Genomic DNA, 15,107 nt, shown 5'->3' on the forward strand with positions numbered 1-15,107 from the left:
TCAACTTTCACTTTAGTAAATCATAAATTCTTATAATGTGGGGTTGAGATAAATAGGAAAAAGGAAAAGGACAAATACAGTATGTCAACTCTTCCAAATGCTGTACTAATTCTCAATGTTTCAGAAGTCCTACTTGTTTAAGATCTCAAAAGAATACATAGGAAAGAATTCAATTAAAAGCTTAACATGAGGCAGCCCGGGGGCTCAGTGGTTTAGTGCCGCCTTTGGCCCAAGGTGTGATCCTGGAGACCCGGGATTGAGTCCCACATCGAGCTCCCTGCATGGAACCTGCTTCTCCCTCTGCCTGTGTCTCTGCCTCTCTCTTCTCTCTATGTCTCATGAATAAATTAAAAAATCTTTAAAAAAAAAAAAAAGCTTAACATAATTTATACACCGAAATTTATAATTTTTAGTAGCCACTTAAAACAACACACTGATTTCCCATTTTGTACAAGTCACTGTAACAGTATATCACTTACCGGGATGTACTTCAACCTATTACAGTAAAAATCTTAAAATCCAAACCCTTGATCAGACAAGGGTTTATAGATTTTTCTGGGTTTCTATTGTGACAGGATCTGAGATTCCTAGGGTATCTTCTACATACATGCTATTATAATTTGAATATGTCATGACAGAATTTTGATTACTGTAAGTTGATGCTTCTAACAATTTTAAGGCAATCACATCATAAGGACCTGATTTTACTTGTACTGTATATCCTAGTTGTGGTAAAACTGGAGAAATTACAACAACAGTAATAGTAATTGTCCTGCCTATTTCACAAGGTTGTTTATAGGAACAAGTAAGATAGTCATTAAGAGTTCTTTAGAAACTGTTAGGAGCTCTCAAATATAAGATATTACCATTACTGCAAGCTGATGGAAGTAACATGTTTTTTTCCATTGATGAAATTCTTTTAATACTAAGTTGCCAGAATCAAGTACAGGATGCTTATTCAAAGACAAGTTGCCTGTAAGTCTGATTTCTTCAGCCTGACATTCAACTTTCTATAAACCCATTGCACTACTTAATCAACATTATCTTCAATTATCCTGTATATCAGATTTCCCTACTAGTTTTATCCCTCAACTATAACCTTACTTTCTTTTTTGATAATATTGTTGGCCTTTTTCTGCCTACTCCAAAGTATAATTCAAATTCCAACTTCTCCATGATCTTTTCCAACTTAATTAACACATCTTTAACTGCTCTGTAATACTACACAAAAAGTTTCACAAATAATTTCACTTGCAATCTGGCTGTAAACATTTGGAAATATAAAAATCACACAGGATATTATGAACTACATGATATGCTCTCAGTGATTACTAAAATATTCATTTGTTTTAGAAGAAAGATGTTTGGCATTTATTATATACAAAGCACTGTGCTGGCAGTGAGGAGACAATGATGAACATGACACACACACACAGCCCCTAGCCCCATGAAGCTAGAATTATATAGTATAGTACATTAGTTGTAGTCTAACATCATAGCCAACAAGTGCTTACAAAGGTCACCTTCATCTTACTAAATTAACCAACCTGTCATGAAAGCAAACAATCTTTGGAAAAGGGCATCATGCAAAGACAATTCTTGATGGCAGTACCTAGCATACATTTCTTCATCCTACTTATTTATGTGGGAAGAAAGTTTCCTGGTTTTATGACTAAAATCAGTTGAAAGAAAACAGCATTTTCATACTAATAGGAGATACTACTGCTGCAAGTGAAATTATTGGTTCACATTTTCTCACTGATCCCATTGCTTAAAGAATGACTGACATACATTGTGGTTGTAGACCTTCATCAGCAAACACCCCTTGAATTTTATAATTGAAGGTCTCTGGAATCAAAGAAAATGCATTGTTCCACCACTTAGAGCAGTGAGAATTCTATCTCTGTTTCTTCATCTGTACAATGAGTAATAAATATCCAATGCTTTTCAAGTGCTTAAGACAGTTGTAGTACTTACTATGTTTCAACAGCAGTTAGCAATTCCTAACTAATGAGTAAGAAGGCATAATTCCTAAAAACCCATGGCATTTAGCCAGTTTCTTCTAAGTATAGATTTTTTAGTACTAAGTTTATCAATAAGGGTGCGCTCTGATCTAGTCATAAAACTTTTATTAAGATGTATAAAATTAAAGAATGTATTATCTCAAATAGTTTTTTAAGTAACTAATCTTATGCATAATTATGGCTTTAACAAAATATAAGATTTTCAGTTATTTTTAAACCTACTTTTAAGGGGAAAAAAGCCTAGGAAGTCTAAATTGAAGTCATTTACTTCCACAAAATAATATTATTATGAGTTTTTCTCTAAATTTCTTTAGCTGATCCCTGGGTGGATCAGCAGTTTAGCACCTGCCTTCCGCTCAGGGCGTTATACTGGAGTCCCAGGGTGGAGTCCTGCACCGGGCTGTGTGTCTGCATGGAGCCTGTGTCTCTGCCTCTCTCTCTCTCTCTCTCTCTCTCTCTCTGTCTCTCATGAATGGGTGAATAAAATATTTAAAAATTAATTAATTGATTGATTGATTTAGCTAATGAGGAGGTACAAGGGATACAAATTCATGCTTTTCTTCCATAGATGTACCACAAAAACTGCCCTCTGAAAGTAATAATTGTGAAAAGAACACTATTTCCCATGCTTAAAATCTCCCTAAATCTGTAACAGGCAGGAAAAATCTTTTCACAGATGTAAATCAAAATTTTAATTTCATTAATTTGAGGATGTGTATTTCAAATAGCAACCAAACAGAATTTCTGAAATTCAGTTATTTTCAGACTATGCTTCTATGTGTAGGAAATCAGTGAGAAACTCTTCACAAAAGCAAATTCAGGCTTCATTTTCTCAGTAAGTTATCTGATTACTGTGTCTCTTGCTAAAAATGAGTATGAACTCATTTTTTTCTGAGTAAATTTGTCTAAATTTAGTTTTTGTGACTAGTGGCTAGGGCTAGTTGCTAAATCCTTCTGGCCTAAAAGAAAACAGATGAATATATATAAAATGTATATCCAAGTGTACAATGTGTTTTACATTTTTTTAAGTGGATTCATTTCTCATTACAGTTTGTATTACTCTCCCTCTAAAACAATGGTTGTGATTTTGCACACAGTTTTTGTCACCCCCAACAGTTTTTGTCACCACCATTGTGGAGTGAAATGGAATTTTGGGTGCTTCTGGCATCTAGTGAGTAGAGGCTGGAAATCTTGATAAATGTCCTACAATGCACAGGACAGGATTGCACAACATCCCAACCAAAATGTCAATAGTGCCAAGACTGAGAAATCATGGTCTAGTCTAAACTCATCCCTTAACACTTTTAATAAAAGAATCTTGTCACAGTTTCCACCCATTTCTCAAAAACAAGCAAATAAACAACTTATCAACAGGTCCAACATGGCACTGAAGCTAGCTAGAAAAAAAAAAAAAGAGAAAGAAATCCCTGGCTGTGATCTTAGGCAGCTTATTTTACCTAAGGCTCAAGTTTTATCAGCTGTAAAAAGGGGGAATAAATAGCCCTTACTTCATAAAACTGGTGTGGGGATTAAACAGGATAATAAATATAAAGCATTAACAGACCCTGGCATAAATGATAGCTATGGTTAATAATTTTCACATCTGACCTTTACATATGCTCTTTTCTCCCTTGGAATAATATTTATGATTACCTCCTGAAATTAATGTCTGCATAACTATAAAAACACCCAAAAGTCTGTATTTATAAAATACACATGAACATTCTTCATTTAAGTTGTGTTTATTTTATTTCCGTATCATTTCCTACCTATCCTCTCCACAAACTAGCAGAACTGATAAAATCTGTAATAGTTTATTTTAGCCAAAATCTCATCATTTCTACAATCAGGAAATCTAAAATCAAAATGGGTGAAGTTTACAACACTTATTTAAAATCATTTATCTCAAATTCAAGATCAATTTAAAGGACAAATGTTGACATTCAGCCAATATCTAAACTGTAGTTTTTGTCTAAAAACATGCAACTTCAAAAGTTTAAGAATTGACAATATTCATAATATAAAGTATGGGTTAAAGAAGCATCCCAATGATGTGAATAACAACATATATAAATTCATCCCTACTATAATAAAGATAATGGTAAAAAACTGTTAAACATACTTGAAAATGAAATGAATATAAATCATTCAGGTATCTTCTGAAATAAAATATGACTATTAAGTCCATATATTTAAATCATTTTATCACTGATTGAAAACTATTCCAGATGAAGTAATTCAAGTAGAATTTGTGTGAGGAAGTATTAAGAAAACGTTGACTAATTAAACTTTAGAGAATGAAAGCTCAAAAAACAAGCACCAATCAAAAACAAAGTGCAAAGCTATGCAAAACTCACGCCTCAATTGTGATTTCTGAGTTGGGTTTAAAATCCTGTATGGACAAATCAAAAATAAAAATGGAAAATTAATTCCAGGTATTCCATAAGAAATGAATGACCAATAAACCACTTAGCCTATATTTAGTTAAATGATCAGATTAGTGCCAAACATCTTGTCCAAATACCGAATCATCTTTCTGAGATCTTAACACATTTCTTCCATTGAGACAAGGAAATGTCATTTAGCAACTCAACATTATCAACATAACAATAGTTTAAAATGAATTTCCCTTTTAGGGTAAAGGAAGGGTGGTGGTGGTGGTGAGAATAAGTAAGAAAAAATGGGCAAATCCCTACCTGAACCAACTGGAGATGAGCCAACACTAAGACTTTGTAAACTTCCATTCCTGAGCAATGTAGGAGATTTCTGAAGACTAGAGCTTGTTACACTTCCTGCAGCTGATGCTACAGATGATGTTGGTGAAGCAGAAGAAACTGAGAGATGAGAAACATTCTCTTGATTTTTGTTTCCTTTAGGTCTACCAGGCCCATGCTTACTTTGTTTATTTCCTTTTCTTTTCTTTTCCTTTACAGTTTCTTCTTCTATGCCAGAAGTTTGAGCCCGCTTATATCCTGCTGTTGGAAGGCTGGAATTACCCAAATCTCCAGGTGAATTTTCAAAGCTTTTAGGCTGTGAAATAACAGCTGAGGTCGAAGGGAGACCCATTATGGAACTAAAACTATTTACCCCCCCTTCCTGGCTTCCAGACTCTCCTTTATGTACATCTTTGGTTGATGATGACTGTTGGGAGTGAGTATAACTGTCATTACGCAGATCTGAGTCTGTAAAGCTCAAGAAATCCTGGGGAGACTGTACTGAACTTCCCGAAGATGATTTTACACTGCCTGGAGTTCCTGAAAAACTGCCTGTAGTAAAATAAAAAAAAGGGAGGGGGGGGTAGGAAAAGAAAAGAATTGGATGCAAAAGTTCCCACGAGCAGTAGAAATGATACAATCATCAAAAAGAGATGGAGAAAAAAAAACTAACTATAAAACTTAGGACATCACTATGTAACAGAATTTTTAAAAGGTTATTATTGAAATCAAGTTGATCTATAAAATTATCTTTAAAAAATATTTGTCATTTCACAGCTATTAAACTGCATATTAACTCTTGAGCTGTCAGCTATTAGTTCTACAATGACCAAGAGGTCAGATGTGCTTTATTTAACCTACCTTTACTATGACAACATTCCTCAATGTTCCCCAAAATACCTGTGTATGCTTGAGGAAGGACTGAGGAACAGCAAAGTCTCAAGAGAGTTTAACAAGATTACTACTGTATTCTAAATAGCTGGGAGAACTTCCTCTTTTTCAATTACTGAAGATTTGATTTAAATGTTCCCAACACACACCCAGAACCAAAAGATGTTGCTTAGGTTTTAAGTTCCGAGTTTTAACTTCAAGATAATGTTAATGAATATGACTTACTCAGTTAAATCTATCCTACCAAAATATGGATTTAATAAAATAATAATGTTTACATGGAACCTAATCTATATACCTAACATTCTCCTATGGAGCTGCATAAAGAAACCAGCCACTAACATTCTTCTATTGCTTTTATGAAAGTAAAATCATAGGAGAGGCACTTCATGATCTCATTCACAACTGCTTATTGTCTCCTCACCTTTAAAGAACATTAGTAGCCCACTATGTCATTATGAGATTTAAAGGTTGTTATCTACTTGGTAGAAAAATAAGATGGCTGGGACGAAACAACAATAGATTGGTCCACCATCCCAATTCACCAAACCGTCTCTTCATGCTCGCCAAATGAAGTGACAAGTGTTTAGACTCAGTTTTGACCACACATCTATTATGCTTCATAAAACTCAAACTGTATCATATTTTAACTAATATATTTAAAAACCAAAGCTCAAAATAAAGTGTTTCATCGGAATGGAAGGGAAATTCCAAGCTAAGGGTTAAATTTTACTGCAGAGCACATTCAAAAGTAACCACACATAAATCCACCTAAATATTTACAACAGTAGTTTTTCCTCACACACAAGAAAGATTTTTTTTTTTAACTAAAGTCTCAAGGTTTTGAATTTTAAATTTTAAGCTTTTCTGAAATGGCTAATTATGCAAGAATATTAATAGATCTAAAATTTAACTCTTTGAAGAGAATATCCATTTTATTCATTTACAAAATTATTTGTACCTATATGAGCATTTTCAAGTTACGTCTATACAGAAAAACATACATATTAAGAACCCATTTACGTTACATCAATCATTTAAGGATAACTGTAATTTGCCACTTAATTAGCAACTATAAAGAAGTTCTTTATTATCCTTTCTAATCTGTCACCATCTGTCTTTTTTCCACACATTTTTGTTTTTACAGCTGGTGTTAAAAGCTCTCTACAGTGTAGCAAATACTTTCAAACATTTAGTATATGCAATACTTTAAACATATATTTTCTAAAATTCACATACTGCCTGCAATGAAAAAAATAAAATCAAGCATCTTAAACATCCTACCTTTAAATTTCAACTTTTAAAACTTTTTTAGAGTATTATCTCAGATATGAAAACATAACACATTCTATACCATGTCTCAACAGAGGCAGGAAAAGACAATTCAATGTTGTGAATGTCAAAAAATGAGGGATTTCTTTTCTAAATAGATTAGTACTTCAAAGATTAAAAATTGAAAAATGCAATTTTAACAGTGGAAAATAAGATCTTGATTATAGAAAGAGATGACTGAATTCTGCTAATATTCAAAATGCAAATAAAGTTATATTAAAAATAATTACGGTTTTACTATTAATTTTCCACAGTGGCATAAAAATAACAAATATAAGGGTAGATTTATTAAAATAAAACAGCGAATTTGGTTGGCATTTTATTTCTTATTACTTGCCTAATTCTTTGTAATTTTTTTTATAAAAATAAGAAAGTCTAGGACTTAAAAATCTTGAAGCCCAAAATAACCTAGTTTAAAATACACAAATAAACTTTTTAGTAAGAGATTAGCAAACGACAAAATCTCTCTACATATTCAAATTTTTATTATCAGCAAAAGCTTAAAGGAAAAAAAAAAAGTTATCCCCCTCATTTATTCCTAGGGGGCAAAAAAAATGGGGAAGGAGGCATTTATTGTATACTTTACTAATATATTTATATCCAAGAGTCTTTAACATTTACATTTCTCAAAATATTCGTGTTCAAGTTAAAAAGACAAAGTAAAAACCTAGAACACAGGGCTAATAGATTATAAATTCGCTGAGTTATTCTATTCTCCATAAAATAGGGTTGCCATATAAAATCAGCATACCCAGTTAATGTAACTTTAAATTTTAGTTAAACAATAGATTACTTTTTCAGTATAAATATGTCCCATGCATTTATTTGGAAAATACTTATAGTGAAAAACAATTTGTTGTTAAACTGAAATTCAAAATTAAATGGTCATCATGAGTAGCCTTACAAAAGATATGTAAGTTTATCACAATCCTACTTTAAACTTCAAGCTTTATAATACATGTATTAATAATCAACAACTATTATTTACTGAGAACTATTTATATTCCCTACAAATTACCTACTACTTGTTTACTTACTAAGAATATATGCATTAACTGTTTTAGTGTTTAATTAGGAAAGGTAAATAATTTATTAAAAAGAAAGACTGTTCTATAAAGCAGAAAGGAAACTACAGCTTTTATTGTTTTTTCTCCCCAAACTTAAACTTTATTCCACATCTATTTAAACATTAAAATTACAGTTCAGCTTTGGAGGCACATGTCATAACATAAAAGGTCCCAGAAACATTTTAACAAGGAACACTAATCTTCAGGTAATCTTACTACAGCAACTAATCATAAAATAATCTCCAATGATCCATTAGTTATGAATAAGAAATAAATTCTTTTTACAAAACTTAACTGCTATTCATCATTGCAAGAACAATTATTTTAACTAAAACATCATAATTAATACCTTGCTGGAAAGGACTAGCTGCTGACACAGTGGTTCCTGGGTTTCTTCCACCAGGCTTTCTTCCCCTTTGACCTGAGCTGTGAGCTGAAGACTTCTTCCCTTTGCCCTCTGACCCTCTAGCCTCTGAAACATCTTTTCCACTAGTTGTGTGCGCAGAGACTTCTTGGAAGTTTGCATTTGTAAATCGAGCTGCAGTATCTTCCAAGCGCTTCAATGATCCAGATATAGAGTTGCTGCTAGTGCTCGTATAAGTCTAACATTTTCATTGAGAAAGGAAGTTGAAAAAGAATTGATTAGATTTTGGCTATGGGGGGGAAGCATATTAATAAGTAATTACTAGACTTGTAAGATAAACATATGAATGTTTCAGTTACAAAAGTGAGCCCACCTAAGAAAATCATGTAAAACCAATTATTTGAGTCTACTGCAAAGGCTTTTAAATTGCAGCAATTAGTAAAAGTGCTTATTAGTCATAGTTACTCAGCAACACACAGTAAGTAGTGTTGAAGGAACTTATTTCTCAAGCAACATCAATTTCACCAAGAAAAAAACTACATCCTAGTCATGAAATTAAAATCAGCTTTAATGTTCAGCACAAAGGCAACAATGAGGGAGAAGTAAGATGCTACAAATTCATTAGAGGACTATATCCATGAGATTGTAAGCACAGGTCAGAGAGCAAGAATTTTAAAAATTAAGGTGAATGCTGCCTTTACAAAACAGCAAGATTAAACCCTTTAAAACAGAAATCATTTCTTCCAAGTTAATACTTGGAAAAAAGTTATGCTTTACAGTTAAGATTTTTAAAAATTAGAAGTATAATTATGCCCTAAAACGGATTCTCATTCTCCTGATCTAGATATGTTAGGGGAAAATGCAATATAAAGATGCTTAATTAGTTTCCAATTTTTAATAATCATTTTAAGAGGAGGTATATGCAAATAATGATAAATTAAATAACTGTGAAAATGTGTTCTAAGAGATGTACATTAATCAACATGCTTTAGGGTGCCTGGGTGGTTCAGTCGGTTAAGCGTCTACCTTTAGCTCAGGTCATGGTTTCAGGGTCCTGGAATCGAGCCCTGTATCTGGCTCCCTGCTCAGTGGGCAGCCTGCTTCTCCCCCTCCCTCTGCCACTTCCTCTGCATGTACACTCTCTCTCTCAAATAAATAAAATCTTAAAAAAAAAAAATCCAACGTTTCAAAATAAAAGATTTATAATAAGGTCCATTGGGTGTGGGATTTTTGTTGCCACTGTTTTAGTTCACTAAATTCCTGAAAGACAAACAGACTTAAATTTCTGTTGAATAAATACATGAATATTTTTCTGATACATCTATCTAAAATCTCTCATGTAATAACAAATAAAACTGACAATTCCCACACAAAACCACCACAAACCATCAGATAAATGTGAAAAATGAGAAAGGAAAAAAAAAAAAGAAAAATGAGAAAGAAACAGTAAAATCAGGTTTCAAAATGGCTGGAATTTTTAGAAAAATCAATGTTCAAAATGAGGAATGAAAGACTCCAAATGTTTTGAAAACCAAGTATTAGTTATTATTATTTTTCTGCTACTTGCCCCCCCGCCATACAATCTTTCCCAATACTCTATCCATTATTTCACTGCTGAACCAATTTTAACCATCAAATACAAAAGACATTATTTCATAAAAAACAAATTACTACTTTAATAAGTCAGAATCCACAAAAGGAAACAAAGTTCTCAAAGTAAGTTTTAGGAGAAAACCAATCATATTTAAGTTGATTAAACTTTGTAGATTACTTCAGAAACATGAACCTTTACCATGCTGGCCAGGGTCACTTTGGAAACCACACCACTTCACTTTTCAAATATTTTTTTCGAAGAACTCGAGTTGATCCTGAGATTCTCCATCTCACTCACAAGACTCGAGAAGTCTGAAAGTCATCTGGGGTGCCTGGGGGCACAGTTAGTTAAACACCCAACTCTTGGTTTCACCTTGGGTCATGATCTCAGTGTCTTGAGATCAAGCCCTGTGTTGGGCTCCATGCTCAGCTGGGAACTTGCTGGAGATTCTCTCTCCCTTTCCCTGTTTCTCCCATGTGCATGCATGCACGTGCGTGCGCACACACACCCACACACACGCTCTCTAAGATAAATAAATCTTAAAGAAGAAAGAAAGAAAGAAAGAAAGAAAGAAAGAAAGAAAGAAAGAAAGAAAGAAAGAAAGAAAGAAAGAAAGAAAGAAAGAAAGAGAGGGAGGGAGGGAGGGAGGGAGGGAGGGAAGGAGGGAGGGAGGGAGAAAGAAAGTCATTTAAGAAGAACACAGTGAAGTTCTTCATTCAGGTACTTTGTCCACTTATCAAATAAGCAAAGAAGAAAAAACTAGGTGGAAAACCAAACAGAAATATACTATCCATTTCCACATACCAATCTAAATTACAGTTGGTCAATTTTCCCATTCACTTAATAGAATGTCCTTGCTTATTACCCTTAAGTATAAATATGTTCATAAATCCAATAAAAATATGACATATGGAAGAAAAAGTATTATAGGAAAGCAATGAATGACAGTTAAGCAAATTTCAGTGACAAAAGTCATATTAAATAAGACCATAGCATTTTCTTTTTAAAAAAACTTAGACATCTTCTAAGCAGCAAAAGATATAAGAGATTTCTTTTTTTTTTAATTTTTTATTTATTTATGATAGCCACAGAGAGAGAGAGAGAGAGAGAGAGGCAGAGACATAGGCAGAGGGAGAAGCAGACTCCATGCACTGGGAGCCTGATGTGGGATTCGATCCCGGGTCTCCAGGATCGCACCCTGGGCCAAAGGCAGGCGCTAAACCGCTGCGCCACCCAGGGATCCCCTATAAGAGATTTCTTATTAAGAAAAAAAAAATAAAACTCTAGCTGAAGATTCTAACAGTTCTCTTAAAATATTACACCTAACAAGGGAAAAATGTCTATAAGTTTTACTAAAAGAGAGACCTCCAACCTTTACTCCACCTCTAAGTTAATTTAAGAGTATCTGTTCCAGGGCAGCCTGGGTGGCTCAGCGGTTTAGCGCCACCTTCGACCTAGGGTGTGATCCTGGAGACCCAGAATCGAGTCCCATGTTGGGCTCCCTGAATGGAGCCTGCTTCTCCCTCTGCCTGTGTTCTCTGCCTCTCTCTGTGTGTCTTTCATGAATAAATAAATTCTTTAAAAAAAAAAAATCAAGAGGTAGAAAAGCTGAGACACAATGAGTAACCTAATGCCACAGATCTGCTCTTTCTTCAGTTTAACAACCTAAATAACTCTCATAGTATGAACATCTCACTGCTCTGACAGCAATTCTAGTGCTTAAAAATACACATTTTCCATGTAAATTAGCCCAAAAAATACAAACTAGTTACTTCATTTGGTATTTGACTGAATACAGTCTTTTTTCACCCTTTTCCACTGGAGATAAAACTGCATATTCCACCATATTGAGAATCTCTAAGGAAATGTATATATATTTTGGCTTATATTTATTTATAGGCAACTTAATGAATCTCTTAAAATAAATATTTATGTATGATTTTTGTTTTGGGACTAGCTACAGTTATTAGTCTCAGATAAGATGCCAATATACCTACTGAATAACATTCACTGGAGAAAAAACTACATTCGATTAAAAAAAAATCAGACTCAGAATTTAACAATGGCTCTATGATAGGCTAACCAAAGAAAGAGATGTTTTCAAAAGCATGCCTGCCTTATTCTACAAAGCTCTGTAATCCACATTCAGAAGAGGCAGAGGGAAGAGAAATAACTAACAGTGTCTTCCACCAGCATGATGAAATATAATAATGCTGGCTAAAATATGTTTTTAATTATGTAATATTCAAGTGTCTCATAAAAGCCACACATTTTTTACTCAGTCAACTCTCAAAACTGAAGCACAGAAGGAATGAAGTCTTTAAAAGGGAGTTTGAGGTGGATCAGTTAGCTGTGGGACAATGTTCAGCAGCTTAATTTACATGTTATTTTCCGAAGGACAGAAAAGATATATAAGAAATTTTAAAATTACAAAATTTGATGAAAACTATAAACCTACCAATCAACTAACCTCAAGCATAAGAAACATGAAGAAAAATCCATGACTATACATCACAATCAACTGCTTATCATTAAAAACCAGTAATAAAGAAAAAATGATATACTGATAGCAGCCAGGGAGGTTAAAAAAAAAAAAAAAAGGATGCCTTATGTGCTAAGAAACAAAAATAAAAATGAAAGATTTCTCATGGAAACAATCCGTGTTGGAAAACAAGAAGACATAGAAAAACAAACCATTAATCTAGAATTCTATACCGAGCTAAAATATCTTATAAAGCAAAGGCAAAATATAGTTGACCTGTAAACAATACCAGTCTTAACTGTATGGCTCCATTTATACATGGCTTTTTTTCAATAAATATAGAACAGCACTGTAAGTGTATTTTCTTTTCGACTGTCTTAATACCATTTTTCCAGCTTATTGTATTGTAAGAACACAGAATATAAAAAAAATATACATAACACGCAGAATATGTGTTAATTCACTGTTTATGTTATCAGTAAAACTTCTCAGTCAACAGAAGTTAAGTTGTTGGGGAGTCAAAAGTTATATGCAGATTTTTCTACTGTGCAGTGGTCCTAACTCCTACATTCCTCAAAGGTCAACTGTAATTGCTGTTCAGATAAAAGAGCTAAAAGTACTAACCACCAGCAAATCAATGCTACTATAAATGCTAAAGGTTGTCTTTTAGCAGAAGGAAAACAACAAAGGAAATGTAGATCTAGAGAAAGTAATTTGAAACACTAGAAACAGTAATTACATGGGTAAATATAAAGGACTTTTATAATTAATCTCTTTATAAGATAATTGATGACTTAGACCAAATTAGTAACAACTGTGAGGTTTAAAAAATATGTAAAAATTTAATTATGATAAAAATAGCACAAAACCCAAAAAGGTGGAATTGCAAGTATGTAAACTGCATACATATTGTTATACAATATGGAAAATGGCATAAGATAAAAATAAGCATATAAAGACCTTCAACAGTATAAATCAGCTTGACCTAATGACATTTACAGAATAACTCCATATAATAGGAGCAGAGTGAACACACATTATTTTCAGAAGCACACAGAAAATTAAACAAGATAATCTTTGTTCTGTGTCTTTTTTAATCTCAAAAAAACTTAAAAGAAACTATATAACACAAAGATATTAAATTAGAAATCAGTAACTTGAAGATATATGAAAAGTCCCCAAATGTTTCAAAAGTAAATAATACATTTCTAAGTAACCCATAGATCAGAGAAATCAAAAGGAAACTACAAGGTATTTGTTCAATTAAATAAAAATGAAAATACAACGTATCAAAATTCAGAAGTGGAACTTAGAGCAAAGTTTGAAGTATTAAATGTCTATGTTAACACTTTAAGGACTCTGGTCCAGCATATAAAAACCTTAGCAGAGAAGAGATGAAGGGAAGGGTGGGGGGAGGGGTAAGAACGGGATGGGGAAAGAGATGCAACATTAGTATCAAGAATAACTGAATTTCCCAAATTAGTGTCAGAAACCATACCACAGATAGAGAAGATGCAAGAAGCTCTGAGAATACTAAATAAGACAAATGTCAAAAACCTAAACAAAACAAAACAAAACAAAAAACCCAACCCAGATATACCTAGGCAGATCATAGTCAAACAATACAAAATGAAAAATATAAGAAAAAAATCCTGACAGAGGCTAGAAGGAAAAAAGCCTTGCCCATGAAGTAGCAAAGATAAGAATTATATCTGACTTCGCCTAAGAAATAATGCAAGCAAGAAAAAAGTGATGTGAAATATTTAAAGTTTTGAGAGGATAAAAAAGAACTAGCATTCTGTACACACTGTAAAATTACCCTTCAAAAGTAAAAAACAAACACTTTCTCAGATAAATAAAAATTGAGGGAATTTGATGCCAGTAGGCCTACCTTGCAAGAAATGTGAAAAGAAGTTCCTCAGAGAGATGGAAATGACAGAGGTCAGAAACATGGATTTACACTAAGTATCAGAGAATGAATCAATAAAGGTAAAATAAAAACTCTGATTTTTTTCTTTTACTTCCTTAATCTAACAATGTTCAAAATAATGATAGCAACAATATATTTGATTATTATCTAGTCTTATCCATATATACTTTTATGTATGCTTCTGTAATGATGGTTTTTTTTTTTTAGTTTATTTATTAATGAGATGTGGGACTCCATCCCAGGTCCCTAGGATCAGGTCCTGGGCCACAAGCGGTGCTAAACCGCTGAGCCACCCGGGTTGCCCTGTATGCTTCTGTAATGAAATGAACAACCACACTGACAGAAAAGATGGGAGGGAAGAATTAGGAATATTTTGTCATTGTATGGTACTTGTAATGTGGGATAATATTTGAAAGTGAACTTGGATTAGCTATAAATATGTACTGCACACAGTAGGGCAACTATGGAAAAAAGTATAATTGATATGTTAAGAAATGAGAGAAAACAGAATCATAAAAAAAAACCCTCAATTAAAACCCTTAGAGGGAGCCTCACTTCTCCCCTTCCACCCAACGCTAGGCACCCTGGAAGCTGTACTTGCTTTGCTGCTTTCCCTCTCCCACAATACCTTGTACTCTTCCCTTTCCAACCAAGGCTCAGCAGAATGGCCCCTGCAAAAGAGGGTGGCAAGACGAAGGGCCATTCTTTC

At 33.4% G+C, this 15,107-nt stretch overlaps 1 protein-coding gene across 20 annotated transcripts in view; it reads right to left on the reverse strand.

Moving 5' to 3' along the window:
• The window catches only part of MLLT10 (MLLT10 histone lysine methyltransferase DOT1L cofactor), a 249,025-nt gene that overhangs the window by 60,304 nt on the left and 173,614 nt on the right, over positions 1-15,107 (reverse strand). For 15 of the 20 annotated variants that reach the window (XR_005355186.1, XM_038529836.1, XM_038529832.1 and 12 more), the window contains 2 exons: positions 8,378-8,630; positions 4,721-5,290 (listed from right to left, as the gene is read on the reverse strand). Coding sequence is in view for 19 of the 20 variants with exons in the window: in XM_038529836.1 (XP_038385764.1) it covers positions 4,721-5,290; positions 8,378-8,630 (823 nt within the window). In the remaining variant the exon portion in view is untranslated. The remainder of the gene's footprint in view (positions 1-4,720; positions 5,291-8,377; positions 8,631-15,107) is intronic. The other 5 variants (XM_038529846.1, XM_038529847.1, XM_038529845.1 and 2 more) reach the window with 1 other exon arrangement.

This window comes from Canis lupus, chromosome 2 (genome assembly GCF_011100685.1).
Source record: "Canis lupus familiaris isolate Mischka breed German Shepherd chromosome 2, alternate assembly UU_Cfam_GSD_1.0, whole genome shotgun sequence".
Lineage (NCBI taxonomy): Eukaryota > Metazoa > Chordata > Mammalia > Carnivora > Canidae > Canis > Canis lupus.